Raw genomic sequence first — 20,165 nt, forward strand, 5'->3', positions numbered from 1 at the left:
ACTATTGTGCATGTCACATGGCTGAGTCATTAAATGGCAACAGCAAACAGCCCACCTTGGGAATTAAATTGTAATTCCAATAATCCACATCCTAATTTACGTGGAACGTCATTTACTCAATTCTTTTCAGGAATTAAAACATAAGGAATATTATATTAGATACTCTCCTTTTCACCCTCATTCCCATATTCCTTCTGCGGGCTACTGCGTACAGTTATCTCTCACCATTCTATACAAAGAGGGAGGCTGCTGCTCAGAATGAATAATCAAGGAATGGACAGATTGTTTTAAAATAATGTATTTGGCTGACATAACTTTTCTTGCTTTTCTTGCTTCCTCATTCAGTTTGACTCAGCTTAGAACTATTACTAACCTCCATTTTGTAATACACAAGTACAGGTAGAAAGGGAAAGGTGATTAAAGGATTTAAAACTAGCCTTAGATTATATGTACACTGATAATCAATGGTGCACTATTCTTAGTATCTACAAAAACTGAGAGAAAAAACCCAACGACTTAGTTTTCAGTTGAACTTCTGGGAAGCATACCTGAAGGCTGACTTACCCTGTACGTCCTGAAGTAAAGCAGATGTATTTTGACTATTCAGTTCCAAATATCCTAAATATTTTACCTATGAAATACTTAACTGCTTTTTCTTCAAATTGAGCTTCATTCTGATTTCTCATTGCAGTCTGACTAGCATCTTCCGAAGGTGGCATTTTAAATAGTACCCTTGGCTGTTTAAGAGAGATGTGAGTAAAGAAAAAGAGTTGGAAAGCTCTATTGCCTACTTAAAGCACTATAAATAGCAATAGCTATAAAAATAACACCAATAGGACCATAATAATTTCTAATGATTTTTAAAGGACCTTTCAAATGTTCCTCCAAATAACTGTTTACCCAACTAAGGTCACAAATTTTAGGGAAATCATTATTTGAAATTTAAAACACTTTACTCTTCAGGATTATAAATAAAGAATAGTGATTCATTTCAAAATATCTCCAATTGTCTGGCTTTCAAAATCATCCCAGGAAGTAACTGATCCTAAATTCCAAAGTCTATGAAGGAAGGAATAAATAAGATGTGAGCTTGTTAACAGACGCACCTGGGCAGTTTTAGCCAGTAATGAAAGCTACTTTTAACACTCACAACCTTACCTGTGGATAATGGCCCACTAATGGAGTGTGGTTTTAGGAGTTCAGGAAGGTCTGACTGATTACCCAAAATTATAGCTTCCTTCTATTTGCAAAATTATTTAAAATTCTACCAACAGAAATTTATTCTTTGAGGAAGAGTTCAAAAATTTACTCTTTGACTCTCCCCAATCCAGTTCATCTTTCAAATGACAAACATTCTTGAGACAGATAACCATTAAACTGTAGTTCATTCCAAGGCAGGGTTCAGCAAAGTACGACAGTAGGTCACTCCAACATGCTGAATGTTTTTATAGGTCCGCCAGCTAAGAATGGTTTTTACATTTTTGTGTGGTTGAAAAAAAAGTCAAAGTAAGAATAATCATGATGTGAAAATTACATGAAATTCAAATTTCATTTTCCATAAATAAAGTATTATTGGAACATAGCCCACTCATTTCTTTACATATTGTCTATGGTTGTTTTCATTCTATGACATCAGAGGTGAGTTGTTGGGTGAGAGCATATGGCTGTAAAAGTGAAAATATTTAGATACTGGTCCTTTACAGGAAGTTTGGTAACCTCCTTTTCTAAGATATTGGTGTTCTATAAGAATTACTTCCGGCCTCACAGAGGTCACCCTGTAGGAAACCCTGTATGTTTCTGGAAGCAGAGGATAAGGCGAGACATACTGACCAGGGATAAGAAACTAAAATAAGAACCAGAAAATTTTTACCCAACTTTTAAACTTTAAAGCAAAGTTTAAAAGTTGTATGTGCATAAATACATAGGCCCAGAATATAAACCATTCCTCAGGCCATATACGTTTCTTCCTTTTGTCCTTTATTCCTTTTATCCATTATTTTTTCTTTCCTTCCAATTTCTTTCCCTACATCATTGCTTCCTTCCTTTCTTTCTCCTCCCTCCCACTCATTTATTCATTTAATTAATTCATCCACGTTTACTGACACAGACACTATGATAGACACTGGGTACACAGTTATTAACAAGAAAAATAAGGTCTCTCTGCTTTCGTGGAGCTTACATTCTAAAGGAGAAGACAAGGACATAAATAAAGAAGACACCCAGGAGCTATGATGGGGGGTAAGGGCAGAGGTTTGCTTTAGACAGTTTGATCAGGTTAAGTTCTCACAAAGAGGTGACATTTGAGCTGAAATCTAAAGGATGAAAAAGAGCTGTCACCGAAAGAGTTAAGGGAAAAGCATTACAGAGAGAGGGAGTGGCAAAGGCAAAGGTCCTGGGACAGGAAAGACTTTGCTTAGTTTAAGGAACAAAAGGGACAGTGGTATGTGTGTTGTGGTTGTTAATGAAAACTTTCCTTTAAATTACCAGTATCATAAAAATCAACACCATTTATTAAAAGCTTATTATTTGCAAAAGTTGTATTGGGTGCTTCTCACATATGTTCTCACTTAATGCTCACAAAAACTCTCAATGGTGAAAATTACTAACTTCATTCATTTAAGTCAGAGAAACAGACTTCAAAGATATATGTATTGAATTGTACATTGTGATTAAATGTTGGCAGTTAGACTGTAATCCAGGTCCACCTGACTCAAAGGAGTCTACATTAACTCTGAAAGACAAATAAAAGGTCACATTAAAAAAAATGTGTGTGTTTGTTTATTTAATATGTTGACAAAATGGAGTAGTGGAACTACCATATGCGGACAGAGCAGTTTTATGAGCAAATAGCCAATAAATGCCAATATTACCACCAGGGCTATTTTTATGTGTGTGGTAGAGGTTAGAGGATATACTGGAAAACTGTTCTGCAGCTTTTCTCAAAATTACACATGCCAGAAGAGCATTCCAAAACCTTATTTTTAACAGATGTCATGTGACAGTGTAACAAAACACATACTATATCACAACAAAATTTAATGTTCAAATAAAAACCATTATTTGTACACATTTTTATATTTATTTCAGTATATAATAAAAAAAGATTATATTTTTGGCATATGCCTTTCTTAAGTAAGTTGCAACTCCCTCTGACTTCTGGGTCTGACATTAGGCCAGCTGAAACACACACAGTCAATACCACTGGGGAAAGAGCAGAAGAAAGGATAAAGGAGAGCAAAGATCTACACTTAATTAGCGGTGATGTTATGCAGTTAAATGGCACCTCTATTGTGCTGGTCTCCCAGTTCTTTTAGATCTGAACTGCAGGAGATTAGTTTCATCACTGAGCTCATAAATGGCCTCTTTCCTCCACCCCTGTTCCATTCGTGACAAATTTATTACTTCTTTCTAACAATGAAATGAGAATCAGGGATTTCAATTACTACCAGAATATAGTAAAGGCATGGAGTCCCTTGCAGGTAGTATTTTTCTATTTCATTTTATGGGCAAATATAGAAACATTGTTAACAGACATTAAATGTTATTTATTAGCATGCTAATAAGCCTTCACACTTTTAAAAGTAAACATTAAACTTCGAACAAATTAAACTTAGAATAGTAAGTGTAATGCAGATACTCTGGAAAAGGAATGCACTTTAGAAATAATTTTTTAAAACCAAAATAATCACTGAGTATGATAAAAAGACAAAGATATAAGAGGAGATGCTTATTAGTCATTCTTTCAGCTCAGTTTAGTTTTATCACCTTTTGCACAATTTAAAATTTATGCAAACGTTTTCAATGTTGTCTTTAATTTTTGCCAGAATATTTTGAACCTGGTTTAAAACTGAAATTGAAGAAGCCCAAGGAGGGCTTTAATAACAACTTTCTTTAGTCTGTTTATTTAAAACATGATGAATAAGCAAAAAGAAAAGGTGCAGAACTGAAAAAGAAAAATGATCCCTTCTCCTTCCTAGAAGTGTTCAAAATTACTGGATTCTTCATAATCTTGCACCAGGAATTAAAATCTTTCTCACATGCCAATAGCTAAATATACATATAACACTGTCCAGTCACCATATACATGTGAGCTTAGAGCCTAAGGGTTTATAAATAGTTTTAAAGTTATAGAAAGGCAGGAAGAAGTTTCACTACTATTAAGACCCCAGTGTCGCCTGACTTATTTAATGCACTCTCTCAAAATTATTTAGCTTCTTATAGTCTTTTTCTTGAGGAAGTAGGAGTTCAGTTAGCATTTTACCACACTAAATGCTTAATATGTTTACTAACAAATCATTCTCATAGGAAAAAAATAGAAGAAATTTAAAGGAACGTTTAAAGAAATGCCAGGAACCTAAACAAACAAACAAAAAAAGTGAAGAAATTCTGTTCTCCATAAGCTCACAAGGCATTTAAGCACATTTGCACAGGAGACAAGCGAATTCTAACACAAGTACCAGCCTGGCCACTAACTGGCTGAGCAAGCTATGCGCCTCAGCTTTTTTATCTGTAAGATGAGAATAAAAGTATCTATTTATAGAATTGTTGCAAGGAATAAATTACATACATTTAGAAGTTTTAGCAGTGTATGACACAAAAGAATTGTCTGGTAGCTATTAATATCATTCATTAACAAGACAGAGGATGATTTTTTTCTTCTCTAATGTACAGATCATCACCCTTTGGGGTTGATTTAGCACAATCTTGACAGGAATTAACAAATGCTAAATAAGTATTTGTTAATAGATTGAAACATAACATTAGTGAGTTTCCAAGATCCCAGACTGGGGAAATCCTCTGTTTCTTTATATTCTGGAAGATCAGCCAGGGATGGGAATTGGAGATAGCCCTTGAAGTGAGAACTACAGTTTCTTTCAATGATCTCCTATTAATACTTTGAACCTCAGAGATTTGTTTTATGAGTCAGCAGAAACTGTTTCACCCAGAAATATATTACTGCTGAGCATTTATTTCCAAATCTGTGGTACATCACAGTCATTACTTAAAATATTGCTTTTCACAACTGTCACTGTTATCAGGAGATGGAAGACAATATAGTGAACACAATGTTATGGCCTAAATGTTTGTGTCTCCCCAAAATTCACAGATTGAAATCCTAATCTCCAATGTGATGATTTTAGGAGGTGGGGCCTTTGGGAAGGGATTAGGTCAGAGGTGGAGTCCTCCTGAAAGGATCATGCCCTTATAAAAGAGACTCCAGAGCACTCTCTGTCTGCTGTGAACCAGGAAGCAGGCCAGATACTGAATCTGAATCTGCCAACATAAATACTAAATACAGGCAATGAATCTGCATTGATCTTAGACTTCCCAGCCTTCAGAACTGTGAGAAACGGGACTTCCCTGGTGGCGCAGTGGTTAAGAATCCGCCTGCCAATGCAGGGGACATGGGCTCAAGCCCTGGTCTGGGAAGATTCCCACATGCCACGGAGCAACAAAGCCTGTGTGCCACAACTACTGAGCCTGCACTCTAGAGCCTGTGAGCCACAACTACTGAGTCCATGTGCCGCAACTACCGAAGCCCACGCACCTAGAGCCCGTGATCTGCAACAAGAGAAGCCACTGCGATGAGAAGCCCGCGCACCGCAACGAAGAGTAGCCCCTGCTCACCGCAACTAGAGAAAGCCCAAGCACAGCAACAAAGACCCAACGCAGCCCAAAATAAGTAAAATAAATAAATTTATAAAAAAGAACTGTGAGAAACAAACGTTTCTAGTTTAAACCACTCAGTCTCTGGTATTTTTGTTATAGCAGCCCGAAGGGACTAAGACACATGGTTAGTTGTCCAAAGTTTGAGGCCCATTTAGGGATGTAACAGGAGAAGAACAAGCAGATACACATTATGGAGCATGGTATTGAAATGATCACTCAAACTGCAACCCAAATGAAATTGCCCCAAATTGTAAGGCGACAACTGACTCTGGAAACATGGCAAAAACTCCCAGACAAGCTCAACACTTGCAAAACGTCATAACATGCTTAGATGGTTTTCATTTTTCACAAGAAAATGCAAGTTGTTCTTTACATCAGGCCCAGTGCCCAAGGAAACCAGAGCTTGGACTCTGATGAAGGTACCAGGGGATGTTTTCTGGAAGTGTTGCTTTTTATGGTGTCAACTGCAAAAGGGATGGTATATGGAGACAGATAAAATAAATTCCCCCCTTGTGGCAGCAATTTACAAAATCTGTAACACATACTAATTTCATTTTCACTACTGAGTTTTTAGTAAACCTTCTCTCACAGGGTAAAATCTGGGCTTTTGAGTTCAAAGACTACACTTTGTCTTTGCATTTTTAAAATGTTTCCAAATGGCATCTGTTTTTTAGAAGCTTTTTAAGAAGCTTGATTCAAGCAGACTGCTCAATCTTTAGGACTTCTGCTTTGCATCTCTTTGGATAAACAAAACCAGCCACAGTTTTATATTTTTTATTCTCAAAAGAAAACAATCTAGTCAATCAACTTCCATACACTCAGACACAAGAATACTTCACTCTCAGGGTATTCTATTTTCCATTTTTATTGTCATAAGTTTGGAATTAAAATTAAGTTGCAAATTTCAGGTGAAAGAGGGTGATAAAATTTAATGATCACTAAAATATCAAGTGGAATCTATTTTACTGATCTTGGTTCTCTGCTCTCCTGAGGCCTCTTGACATAGTAAATTGAAGTGTGCAAATCTAATTGGCTGAGACCCTGTCTGACCCTAATATAGACTGCTAACGTTTTATCTCTGCTGAGAACTCATACCAAATTTAAGGCTTGGTAAGCCTCTTCACCTTTTGAGAAAATAGAGATTTTAATGAGCCATTAAGTCACATAGCCCTGAAAGGGGCAAAGTGTTGCCCAAGCCTCCATCCCCTATAATCGCCCATGTTTTAAGTCATTGCTTAGGACCGTTATTATTTTTATTTTTTTATTTTTTTATTTTTGCAGTACGCGGGCCTCTCACTGCCGTGGCCCCTCCCATTGCGGAGCACAGGCTCCGGACGCGCAGGCCCAGCGGCCATGGCTCACGGGCCCAGTCGCTCCGCGGCATGTGGGATCCTCCCAGACCGGGGCACGAACCCTTGTCCCCTGCATCGGCAGGCGGACTCTCAACCACTGCACCACCAGGGAAGCCCAGGACCGTTATTTTTTAATCATACATCAGACAAAGAAAAAGATACAAAGAGATTTGCCTACATTTTGAAGACTGCATCTTGAGAAGAATAAGTACATATGCATTACATTTTTGTTTCTAGAATTATAGAAGTTCCATTATAACTCAGGAATTATCTGAGGGATGAGCAGGATATTGCATTTACCTTCCAGTTTAATAAAGCCTTAAAGAGTCAATCCCAGTTCACCAATTTATTCAAATTGGGACTTCTAAAAACATACTTTAGTATCTCCCAAGCTAATGAGAATTTCTGGGGAAATTTAAGAATATCTTTTACTAATCCTTCCACTCTTCTGGAGATCCAGTGTTAGGATGCAGCATCCCACATCACCCTTACTTTTCCTTCTAAAGTAACTCAGGGACACTTAGCTACCCCATCCCTGCTTTCTACCCACAATCTCTAAATTCCCCAAACCACTACCTAGTTTGAAAATTCAGGTTTGGACATTCTACAGTCAGGCAGAAATGAATGACAGCAAAGCCACAGAGACTACCCAGTTGGTCTGTCACTAGCCCACTTTATCCCACGGTTGCTTACTACGGGAGGACTGGCCGTCTACTGGGATTACTGAGCAGTTAATGTTCTATACTGTCAGCCTCTGCCAGGGCAATTTATTTGCCCATGTCAGTTTTCTGTCTTTGGTGGTTTTTCTTGCCTAGTTTATCTCCAATGATGTGACTTGCCAACCCTACACTGAAATTCTTTTCCATAATGTAATACACCTATATTAATATTTATTAGACTTGTTCCAAAAGAACTAAGAAATTCGAGTTCTATTTTTTTCTTCAAAATACTACACTGCCATAGGCTACTCTATAAGTAGCTGAAATGAAGTAATGACTGAGGAAAAGATTATCTTCTCCTTCCAGCTCACTTCAGATGCTTGTGCCTAAGCACTATTTAAATGACAAAAACAAAAATCAAACACCTGCCCCTCCACTCCCAAAACATTTCTAAAAAACTAAAATCCTTCAAATGGAAGATCTCAGAATATATATATATATATATAGTTGTTGTTGTTGTTGTTGTTGTTTGTTTTTTTGTTTTTTGTTTTGCGGTAAGCGGGCCTCTCACTGTTGTGGCCTCTCCCATTGTGGAGCACAGGCTCCGGACGCGCAGGCTCAGCGGCCATGGCTCACGGGCCCAGCCGCTCCGCGGCATGTGGGTTCCTCCCGGACCGGGGCACGAACCCATGTCCCCTGCATAGGCAGGCGGATTCTCAACCACTGCGCCACCAGGGAAGCCCTCAGAATATATTTTTAAAAAGCTGTCTAGGACAGAAATTAAACATAATTACAGTCATCTGAAAAACAACAAGTCGACAGTGCCACTTAATGTCCTTCAAGGGCATAGCTTCTGAAATGTCTCCAAAAAAATTACTTTTTTAAAGAACATAAACCCAATTTTAAAAAATTAAATGAAGGATTCAGTTCATTTTAAATGAAAGTACTGATACTGAAGAAAGTGTCCAGAAATACTTTTAGATTATAGATACTACAATTAAAATGTTCCCTTTTTCCTCTTAAAATAATGAGACTGATATTCATATGTAGCCCACATAGTCAATTTCATTACTGCCATATTGTGACTTTTTTCACTTTTTCATTATATTTAGTAGCTATCCAAAGATGTAACATTTCCTTTAGCACAATCATGGTTGCCTAGTGGAAGACAGAGGAAGAGAGGAGAGGAAGAGGGAGGGGAAAGGGGAGGAAAGGAGACGGTGAGGGAGTGGCTCCACGAGGGTAGGTCTCATGAAGGCAAGGATGTTTACTGTTTCAATGCCCAGCATGCAGAATGCTTGGTACATAGTAGGTGCAAATAAATAGTCCGCGTGTGGAATTCATATTTATGGAGGACCTGCCAGATACCAAGGTTTATACACTTCTAACCATAGTTAGTCCTCTCAACAGTCTTATGAAGTCAACAATATTATTGTCCCCAATTTATATATATGAATACTGCCTCGAAATAACCTAAAGATGGCCTAGTAAAAGAGGACAATGAATAGCAAAAATCGTGTTCATAATCATCTGTTTTTATCTCATTTAAAATAAAACCAAAAGCCAGATTATGGTAAGTCAGCAGAAGACGAGGGGCACATGTATATTCCAGACACTCTGTTAAGTGACTGTCATAGGTAGCACTTTGAAGCTTTTCATAACGAAGCATGGTACTCTTTTGGTGTGCTTTGCATTCTGGGGTTCACAAAGTGACACGGGGGAAGGAAAGCAAGAAACTGATGAAAGGTGAGCCAGGTAGGCTGGAAATTTAAAAAATAAAAACAAAAACAACAGCAACCCTACCACTAGCAGCCATCACAAGTAAGGTGTCAGTCACTGAATATTTTTCAACTAAAGTGAGGAAAAATGGATTAACTTTTGTGTCTATTTAAAATGTTTCAGCTGATCTGCAGCGGATTAAAGAAGGGATTTGCTTGTTTCAATGTACCTCAAACCCATATGCAAATAGGACTGTGATACTGTGCCACACATTTATAGTCAAAGACAATACTTTGTTTTTAAGAAGAGCAGCACAATGTAACTGCAAATGAATGTTACACACACACACACACATGCACACACACACACACACAAAGCCAGGCAATGTTAAGCTCCAGTGAAGAATTTTGGTAATTACCAGCTGTATTGTAAAAATCACTCAATATGTTTGTCTCCACTGTTTGTGATTCCTCTGAAGATTGAAAACACTCTCCTCTCTGCTGCTGTCCCCACCCTCGCCATTTTATCCTTTTCTGTCCCCACAGATTCCTACCACTTGTGACAGATTACTCACTTGCTGACCTTTTGGTTCAATACTACATTCATGGAGGGAGGGAGAGCAGAACAGGATAGAGAGAAGGAGGGAGAGTGAAAGTAACTGTATGTGTGTGTTTGTGTGTGTGTGTATGTGTGTACAGGAATGATAGAACTTGGAAGTCGCCCCCCAGTTTTTTAAACAAAAATGAACTCTAGGACAGGGATGGTGGTTGTTTTTTAATGGGTAGACCTTAAAGAGAACCAGGAATAGGTGCTGTGTAAACAAGAGACCAGCAGGGTGGTATTCATTTGTTTATTTAGTCAACAGAAATTTAATGAGTACCTACTATGGAAAGGCATTATGCTACCTAGTGGATATTTACAAAAGTGAATGATTTGTTTCATAAATATGATAGGAAATTACAATTTTTTATTTTAAAATAAATTTTTATTTTAAAACCTAAACCCCTTAGCTAAGTGGATTCAAGGATTAAACAAATATTTATTCAGCTTTACTGATTATTTTCCCTTTGAAATATTATTTATTAAGCTTCATGACACTATGCTCTCTAGAATTTATTTTCTTTAGGTCTTAGACTCCTCTGCAGGATTTTCATCCTTAGCTTGTTATTTAAGTGTTGGTGTTCCACAGGGTTAAGTTTTCATTTCTTTATTCTACATATTTCCCTGGGAGTTCCCATTGCTCTTTTGACTTTTATTTATTTTTTAAAGATTTATTTATAATTTATTTTTGACTGTGTTGGGCCTTAGTTGCAGCACTCGGAATCTTCGTTGAGGCATGCAGGCTCTTCATTGTGGTGCATGGGTTTTTCTCTAGTTGTGGTGTGAGGGCTCCAGGGTGTGTGGGCTCTGTAGTTTGCGGCACGTGGGCTCTCTCGTTGAGGCACGTGAGCTCAGTTGTTGCGACACGCGGGCTTAGTTGCCCCGTGGCATGTGGGATCTATAGTTCCCTGATCAGGGATCGAACCCCTGTCCCCTGAATCGTAAGGTGGATTCTTTGTCACTGGACCACCAGGGAAGTCCCACTCCTATGACTTTTAGTATCATCTCTATATGATACAGAGACCAGATCTGATGACACCAAATTCTGCATGTCCAGTTCAATATAGGACATTGCCACCTGGATGTTTCAAGGCACCCAAACTCAGAATACCATAAAACTGAACTAATCAACTTCCCCTTATCTCATGGCCTAGCACAGCCATCCATGAAATTGCCCAATCAAGAAACTGAAGAGTCATTCTTAACTCCTTTCTTTATACTTCCCAACGATCTAAAAGTTCCCTAAATTTTTATATCCTAAATTATACTACGAAACCACCCATTCCTCTTCACACACTCCGCTACCACGCAATCCAAGTCACTTTCAACTCTTGGCAACATTCTCACGAACACTTGCTTAATTGGCCTCCCTGGTTTCAATCTTGCCTGCCCCCAATGGTTTTAGACTTTAAAGCCAGTTACTTGTTAAAAATGAAAATTTGATCACATTGTTCTCTTGTTTCAAACCCTTTACTGGCTTCCCATATACTAAAGGTAAAATTCCAACTCCTTTATGAGATCCTTTAGACCTCTGTTTACCTTACAAACTCTTGTCTTGCCTCTCCTCTCTCAGACAGTATACTCCACCACACTGAAATCCTTTCAGTTCCTTAAACATGAAATTGATGCTTTTACCTCAGGCATTCCCATATCCTTTGCACTGCCTAAAACTTACCTTTACTCCAAACCCACCAATGCTAACTCCTGATTATCATTTAAATATTGGCTTCCTTCAGGAAGCCTACCTGGATTGCCACTCCACCCCTGCTCATCCCACCCACCTTCAACCCCCTATACTTGCACCCAACCTACCTGTATCTCTACCAAAGATAGGTGCTGTTATATGTTCCCACAATGATGTATACATCCTCTCTAATATCATTTTTTAATATTTTATTATAAACATCTATTTAAAATTCTTTTTCATTAATTCTGGTATAAAGGGCAACAAACTATCTAGCATAAGCAACTTGCCCAGTACAGTGCCTTGCACAGAACTGGTACTCAATAAATATTTGTTCAATGAGTAAATGGAGCACCTTTTATTTACAGGGAACTGGGAAGTGTTTAGAGATAAATAAACACCCCCTACCCTTAAGGAGGATAACATTAAATGTAGAATGGCTGTTATACATAATTATATGATGATAATGAGTAAATAAAATTGACTTCAATTTGGATACATGGGGATTTGCTAACACTGTAAATTGTAATGAAATATTTAGCTCTCCCTTCTGGGATACTCTAATCCACACTAAACACTTCTGGAAGACAGTTTTATGATTTTATATTACAGATGAGAAAATAGGCACAGCAAAGTTACTCAAGGTTACCTAGAGAATCATAAGCAGAGCCAAGACTTAAAACTCAAAGTGGTCAATATCCAGTACTTAGTGCTATAATTTTTTTTTTTTTTTTTTTTTGCAGTACACGGGCCTCTCACTGCTGTGGCCTCTCCCACTGTGGAGCACAGGCTCCGGATGTGCAGGCTCAGTGGCCATGGCTCACGGGCCCAGCCGCTCCATGGCATGTGGGAACTTCCCGGACCAGGGCATGAACCCGTGTCCCCTGCATCGGCAGGCGGACTCTCAACCACTGCACCACCAGGAAAGCCCAGTGCTACAATTTTTAAAAAACGATTTTTTCTTTTTCTCCCCAAAGTTCTATTTTGTGATTGTAAGACTTCTACCTATATACTTTAATAATCGTCTCAAAAATATCACCTGTAATATTTATATTTGAATATGGAAACTCAGGAATGGAGGCACTTTTCGATGGATTTTCCTCTAGTCTTAAAATACAAGGCTTTGTGTGATGTGTCCCTGCACGCTTGTACACTCTGAGAGGCATTACGTTCCTTCTTTGTTCTTAACAGTGTTAGTATTAGGCACTAATCACCACTACAAAGTGCCAACCTTGAACTCCTCTGCTGTTGGACATCATGTTGGACACTCTATATGTTTAAATGTCCATAGTTAGTTGGCTGGTGCATTCTAGGCACTCAATGGACATTTTGGTAGAAAATGCTGCCAGTACTTAATAAAATATTCAAGAAACAACATAGGCTATTAAATTTAACAGGATTTCTGGTTCCAACATTCATACTGTGAGAGAAGTAAACTAAAAAAAGGTTTATGATGCCATTTCAAAAGGCCAGATATGTACTAAGTACTCAATAAATATGCTTATTCTCATTTTGGTATTCTGGGGCCAATGGTAAACATAATGCATAACCAAAATGCATCATAAAGCCTTTATCACCTTCTCACTATATACAATTAGTACACATATATACCTTTGCTCTTTATAACAATAAGCATTGCTGACATTAATTTCTCAGAGATAGACAGGGCAAGTATACACTTGAGATTTTTTTCCTAACCCCAGACTGAACTTTCTTTTTTTTTTTTTTTTTTGCTGTATGCGGGCCTCTCACTGTCGTGGCCTCTCCAGTTGCGGAGCACAGGTTCCGGACACGCAGGCTCAGTGGCCATGGCTCACGGGCCCAGCCACTCTGCGGCATGTGGGATCCTCCCGGACCGGGGCATGAACCCGTGTCCCCTGCATCGGCAGGCGGTCTCAACCACTGCGCCACCAGGGAAGCCCTGAACTTTCTTTTTATACCTGAATAGAGCACAAGATGTTAAAAGAATTTAACCTGTACAAATTGTGGCTAACACTTGCTATTTTTATTAGGTATGCAGAACTACACTCCTCTTAATCATTCTTCAGTTCAATTATACAATTTTCTCTCACCAGATACAACATCAAATAGAAGAACCCCCAATTAAAGAACATTTCTCTTGCTCTTTGAGCCTTGCTTAACCCATCCTTTGTTCACCAGAAGCAAACACCTCTACCTCTAAAGCACTCAAGCCAGCTCATTATATCACTCTCCAGTCTTGCCTTGCAGCTCCAGGCCCAGGAAGAACTTTAAATGTCCAAAGTATTTACTGTTCTTAATCCCCAATGTGACGTTAAGTGAATTGGTTCTGTCATGTGAGTATAACTGATTTTGTTTCCCCTAATAAAGATAGACACTCGACTTACCCATTTGTAAGCTAGCCCAATGTAAAAGGAAGAGAGAACTTCTGTCAGACGTCAAGTTAACATCAATTGCTCATACCATGGAAATGTCAACTAAAACTCTAGTGCAATCTTTCAAACACAATTTTCCAGTCCAAGAAATGTGTATACATCCAGAGTGAACGGAGAGGCATACAAGGATAAGCTCAATATATGTGTAAATATTGTTGGTTGGTAATTAGTAGATGATATTCATGGAGTCAGAATACTTTTGATCTTCACTTGAAAATGTAGATTCCATGAATTCATCCTCATTCATTAGCCCTGCTTTTGGGGAAAGGACTGTGTAAAGATGTTGCTTTCATTTCCTAATGCTGCAGTTCCTACTAAGCTATACCAAGGAATAAAGGTTCCTTTCAAGAGTAGCATAGAGACTGAGTTGGCTTCCTGCTTTCAGAGATTATAAATGTTCTCAAACACTTCTAAAATGAAGCAAATTCCAACTTGGGTTTCAAAGATCTTTTCATTTATTTGTTTTTTTTTTTACTCCATTTGCCATAGTGGTCTGAATGTGAAAATAATGAAGGCTAATAGAGTAAAAACAAATGTTTAAACCAAAGATACCTGCCCTATTGGAGAATTTACTTTACCTGCAAAGATTCCATTTCTTCATCTTTTCTGTGAGTCTCCTCCAGCAGATCTATAATAAGAAAGTAAAATATCCATCAAAATACAATGTCAAAATGCATTGCCTCTTACTTTCAAACTCGATTCAGTCAGTAGCTTGTATAAACCGTTGTCCGGAAAGAGAATTTAATATATTTACGTGTAAGAAGCAACATGAAAGAAATGTCCTCTGATCCCAACTGGTGAGATGCGGTAGAGATCTGGATTCTGTCAAACCTAAGCTAGCTAAGAAGCCCTGGGAGGTCCTAGGTCGGGTGGCAATACCAGAAAATGAGACCAACTCAATTACAAATCCAAAATCACGCCAATGTTTTAGAAATCTGGTCTAATGCTTATGTAACTCAAAAGCAACACAAAATTTTCTTTAAAAAACAACAGCAACAAAAACTTTTTTCTTTTGAAAGAAAAAAATAGAAACAAACCATTTGCTCTTAAAATAAGCTCCCAAGCCAAGTTCCACCTCCAGAGTCAATTTTTATAACCAAATTAAAACACCCTGGAATAATGGGTGTTATTAATGAAAGTAGAATACCACCTTAACTGTAAACTCATATTAATTATCATTTCACACTGAGAGGGTGGGAAGCATTGATGCTACATCTGACCAACCTTCTGGCACCATCTCAGAGAAATTAGTGGCTGGAAGAGAGTTCTGTCTAAATGCATGCGTATAACCATGGTATCTCAGTGCCCTAGACTAATTTATGAACTTGCTATAAAGGAAAATGAATTTGGCAAGCAGAATTTTCTGCCTGCAGCTATACCACCTTGTGCTATGATCTTATTAGATCTCACAAACCTAAAGAGGGCTGGGCTGAGTTAGATCTTGGATGAAAACTGGCAAGAAATACCTACAGCAGCGCACATTAACATTAGCATTTGCCTTACTCTGTGATTGATATAGCTTACCAAGAAGGCTGTGCTGCATAAAAGGAAAATATAACATACAGAAATTCAATATGTACCCCAGAAAGGCAAATGCAAATGTTTTTAGCAAGTGCTACTAGATAGAGTGGGAAGCAGTAATATACTGGGTAACCAAGTCACGCTGGTATATGTCATAACTGGGCAGGCAATATCCTGAAACTTCAGGAGACCTGGTAGATGATATAATTGATGGTGATGGCCCTTTGAGATTGCACAGCTAAGAGAAATACAGAGGGGTGGCAAGCAATCCCCTCAACACAGTGTACTGGGATTAAGGATGAAAGTTAGTTTTTGCTCTGTATCTGTAGACGGCTGGTGTTGGCTCCCAAAACACCCATAATCAGAGTTACATCAAGAAAGTTACAGGAGCATGCCAATGTATTAGGGCGTTTTTTTTGTTTGTTTTTTTTTTTTGCGGTACGCGGGCCTCTCACTGCTGTGGCCTCTCCCGTTGCGGAGCACAGGCTCCGGACGCGCAGGCTCAGCGGCCATGGCTCACAGGCCCAGACGCTCCACGGCATGTGGGATCTTCCCGGACTGGGGCACGAACCCGTGTCCCCTGCATTGGCAGGCGGACTCTCAACCACTGCGCCACCAGGGAAGCCCAGGGTGTATTTTTAAAGGTTTTTTTGTTGGCACATCAGGATTTTTAGCTATATGGTACAGAAACCAACTTGGGGTGTGGTAAATTCAGTGCCCTCAATCATTCCTCTTTCTGCATCCTTACTCAATTGCATTGTAACTACTTCCATCAAGAGGTCACATGTATCTTGCATCTAGGCTTGCCTCCTGACTTGATTTGGTAAATAGAATACAGCAGAAGCAATTCTGTGCCAATCTGCATTAAGGGCTCCAAAAGGTCTCATGCATTTTCACTTTTCCACTTGGAACTCTTTCACTACCATTTGAACAAGCCCAGGCCAGCCTGCCAGATGACAAGAGACATATGGTCCAGTATTCTTTCCACCCCTGAAACCCTGCAGGTTGCCCCAACTGGTAGCCTGCAAATGCCCAGAAGCATGGATGACTCAGATGGGAGCCCAACTGAGACCAAACTGTCCAGCTGAGCCCAGTAGCGACTTCAACTCAGAGAATCATGACCTATGGAATAAATGGAATTGGGGGATGCTTTGGTACACAGCACTTGCTAACTGAGAGCAACCAGCTGCTAACTGAATAGCAAGCATTCAGAATTTACTAGAAGGATGTAAGAGTAACTTATCAATACGATACATCTAGTAACAATAGATAACAGAAAAGTGGATCCAGACTCTGGAGAGAGTAACAACTGGTCTGGGGGTGTAGGGATGTAGGTAGCGTGAACTAATGGGCATTTTATACTGGGTAACACTAATCCGTGCATTACTCCACTCAAAATGAAATTCCATAAAGAGAAGAGCTAAGGAGACTAGCTTGATCTTTTGCCTACTGCTTGGCCAGGGGAATGTATGAAGCGCTTTCACTGATAATCCCAAAAGGATTGGATGAAGAACAGAAGGGACTGTTTCCAAACATCAGGGTACTATTAACAAAAGGAGGAGGTATGGATATCAGACAGGCCAAAGCAACAGCCAGTTTTAGTAATTCTATCTTCAGTACAACTCTTTTCAATATTTGTGAGACATAAATGACTTCAATATCTTGGCTATCATAAATAATGCTTCAGTAAACATGGGGGTGCATATATCTTTTTGAATTTAGTGTTTTCATTTTCTTCAGATAAATACCCAGAAGGGGAATTGCTGGATCATGTGGTAGTTCTAGTTTTAATTTTTTGAGGAACCTCCAAACTATTTTCCATAATGGCTGCACCAACTTACATTCCCACCAACAGTGCACAAGCGTTCCCTTTTCTCCACATCCTCGCCAACATTTGTTTTTGTTGTCTTCTTGATAATATCCATTCCAACAAGTGTGAGGTGATATCTCATTATGGTTTTGATTTGCATTTCCCTGATGATTAGTGATGTTGAGCATCTTTTTATGTGTACGTTGGCCATCCATACGTCTCCCTTGGAAAAATGTCTATTCAGCTCCACTGCCCATTTTTTAAAACAGACTGTTTGTTTTTTTGAAATTGAGTTGTGTGAGTTCTTTATATAATTTGGATATTAACTCCTTATTGGACATATCATTTGCAAATGTCTTCTCCCACACACGGGGTTGCCTTTTTGTTTTGTTGATGGTTTCCTTTGCTGTGCAAAAGCTTTTCAGTTGTATGTAGTCCCATTTTGTTTATTTTTGCTTTTGTTGCCCTTGCCTGAGGAGACAGATCCAAAAAATATCGTTAAGACTGAGGTCAAAGAGCTGACTGCCTATGTTTTCTTCTAGGAGTCTTATGGTTTCAGGTCTTATAAAGTCTTTAATCCAGTTTGAGTTTATTTTTGTATATGGTGTAAGAAAGTGTCCATGAATGAATAAAGAAGATGTGGCACATATATACAATGAAACATTACTCAGCCATAAAAAACGAAATCTTGCCATTTGTAACAACACAGATGGACCTAGAGGGTATTATGTTAAGTGAAATAAGTCAGAGAGAGGAAGACAAATACTGTATTATTTCACTTATATGTGGAATCTAAAAAACAAAACAAAACAAAACAAAAACATACCAAAAAACCCAAAACAAAACAGAAACTGACTCATCAATACAGAGAACAAACTGGTGGTCCCTGAGGGTAGGGGGATGGGGTTGGGTGAAATAGGTAAAGGGGATTAAGAGGCACAAAATTCCAGTTATAAGACATGCAAGTCACAGGGATGTAATGCACTGTATAGGGAATACTGTCAATAAAGTTACAATAGCTTTGCATGATGACAGATGTTTACTAGACTTATAGTGGTGATCAATTTGTAATGTATATAAATGTCAAATCACTAAGTTGTACACCTGAAAATAATACAATATTCTATGTCAATTAAGCTCCAATTTTAAAAATTTAAATTAAAAAATAAGTACTTGTGAGACACAAGATCACTACTGCCTCTCTATGTGGACATGGCCATTTTGCTCCACTATGGATATTAGGAGGTTCTCAGAGCTGAGCCTCTTGTAATGAATTAGATTGCTTAATGATACAGTGGAGCTGGAACGGTGGATAGTGGGGTCTATCAACCATTAAAGAAAACTGATCTTGTTCCTCCAGAGTCAACTTGGTATGGCAAGCACCAAACCCCTTAGCTAAAATTAACTGGATAAATAATGAGTACTGGATCTCTTATACAGACAAGCTCAACTCACACATGTGATAAAATAGATATGTAAAGGAGTTCAGTCTACCCTCAGAACTTCACAGAATTACTGCAATTTAAAAATCATGTTCTCAGTTTTCTTCAAATACATAAAGGTCATGCTGCTCTTCCAAAAAGCTGATACCAATAGCGATGCTTGATTTTGAATGGCTGAACAAAAACTGCCAAGGAATTCCTATAATTGATATTTAAAATACAAAACTCCCCTTCTGTTCACCCCCACTGACTCTCATCCCAGCTTATATCAAGAGTATAAGTAGACACCTGTTTTTGTTTTTGTCTCCATGTCACATTCCTCCCCTTTGAGAACTTCATGTTCTTCTTTTCCATGTGATTCCTGTGAACTTTCAGTAAAGGGGTTAACTTCTTTGGCCACAAAAGTAGGTCATAACCCAGAATGGCCAATTAGAGCACCCTACCTCCATGCACATATAAGCTAAGCAAGGCCAGCAGTGATATGGATACCGGGAAAGAATATCTCCTTCTGAAGCTGCAAGCTTATATGAGCCTGGAGCTTTCAAGGCTCTATTTTCTACTATGTCAAAGGAACTTGTACAACAATGAAGCTGGTAAAGAAGAAAGCAGAGCCAAGAAACAGAGAGCTGGTTGAGGACAGATCCAGCTTTATCTGAAGTCCACGTAACTGCTGAACTTCTAACACTACTTTTTTTCTTCAGTAGCGGTAGTTGGATTGTTGTCATTTCTAAAAGTCTCTGGGGATGTGGCTGTATTGAACCTTCTTATCTCTATGCAGAAACTTGGAGAACTTAGAGTTCGCAAGAACTTTCTATTCCACAGTGAAACATTTCATTCTGCAATAAGTAGATGAAGACATGAAGCTCAAAGAAGGCAAATGGTTTGCCTGCAATTACCTAGTTAGTGCTAGAGACACAACTAGAGCTTTGCTCTCCTGTTTTCCTACCCTATTTATCATATGCTCTCTTTGGTACCACTCGGTACTTATTGTACCTTTCTTCATATGGTTATTTTTTATTTATTTATTTATTTTATTAGTAGTAGTATTAATTTTTTTTTTTTTTTTTTTTTTTGTGGTATGCGGGCCTCTCACTGTTGTGGCCTCTCCTGTTGCAGAGCACAGGCTCCGGACGCGCAGGCTCAGTGGCCATGGTTCACGGGCCCAGCCACTCCGTGGCATGTGGGATCTTCCTGGACCGGGGCACGAACCTGTGTCCCCTGCATCGGCAGGTGGACTCTCAACCACTGCGCCACCAGGGAAGCCCAATATGGTTATTTTTAAAATGCACACGTT

General features: G+C 38.7%; 1 protein-coding gene across 4 annotated transcripts in view; it reads right to left on the minus strand.

Moving 5' to 3' along the window:
- Positions 1-20,165, minus strand: part of CEP128 (centrosomal protein 128) — a 423,783-nt gene that overhangs the window by 68,973 nt on the left and 334,645 nt on the right. For 3 of the 4 annotated variants that reach the window (XM_081227258.1, XM_081227257.1, XM_081227259.1), the window contains one exon: positions 14,677-14,726. The exons of the other annotated variant lie outside the window; for it this stretch is intronic. In XM_081227258.1, coding sequence (XP_081083384.1) covers positions 14,677-14,726 — 50 coding nt within the window. The remainder of the gene's footprint in view (positions 1-14,676; positions 14,727-20,165) is intronic. 4 annotated transcript variants of the gene reach the window in all.

This window comes from Mesoplodon bidens, assembly GCF_964165515.1.
Source record: "Mesoplodon bidens genome assembly, chromosome: 3".
Taxonomy (NCBI): domain Eukaryota; kingdom Metazoa; phylum Chordata; class Mammalia; order Artiodactyla; family Ziphiidae; genus Mesoplodon; species Mesoplodon bidens.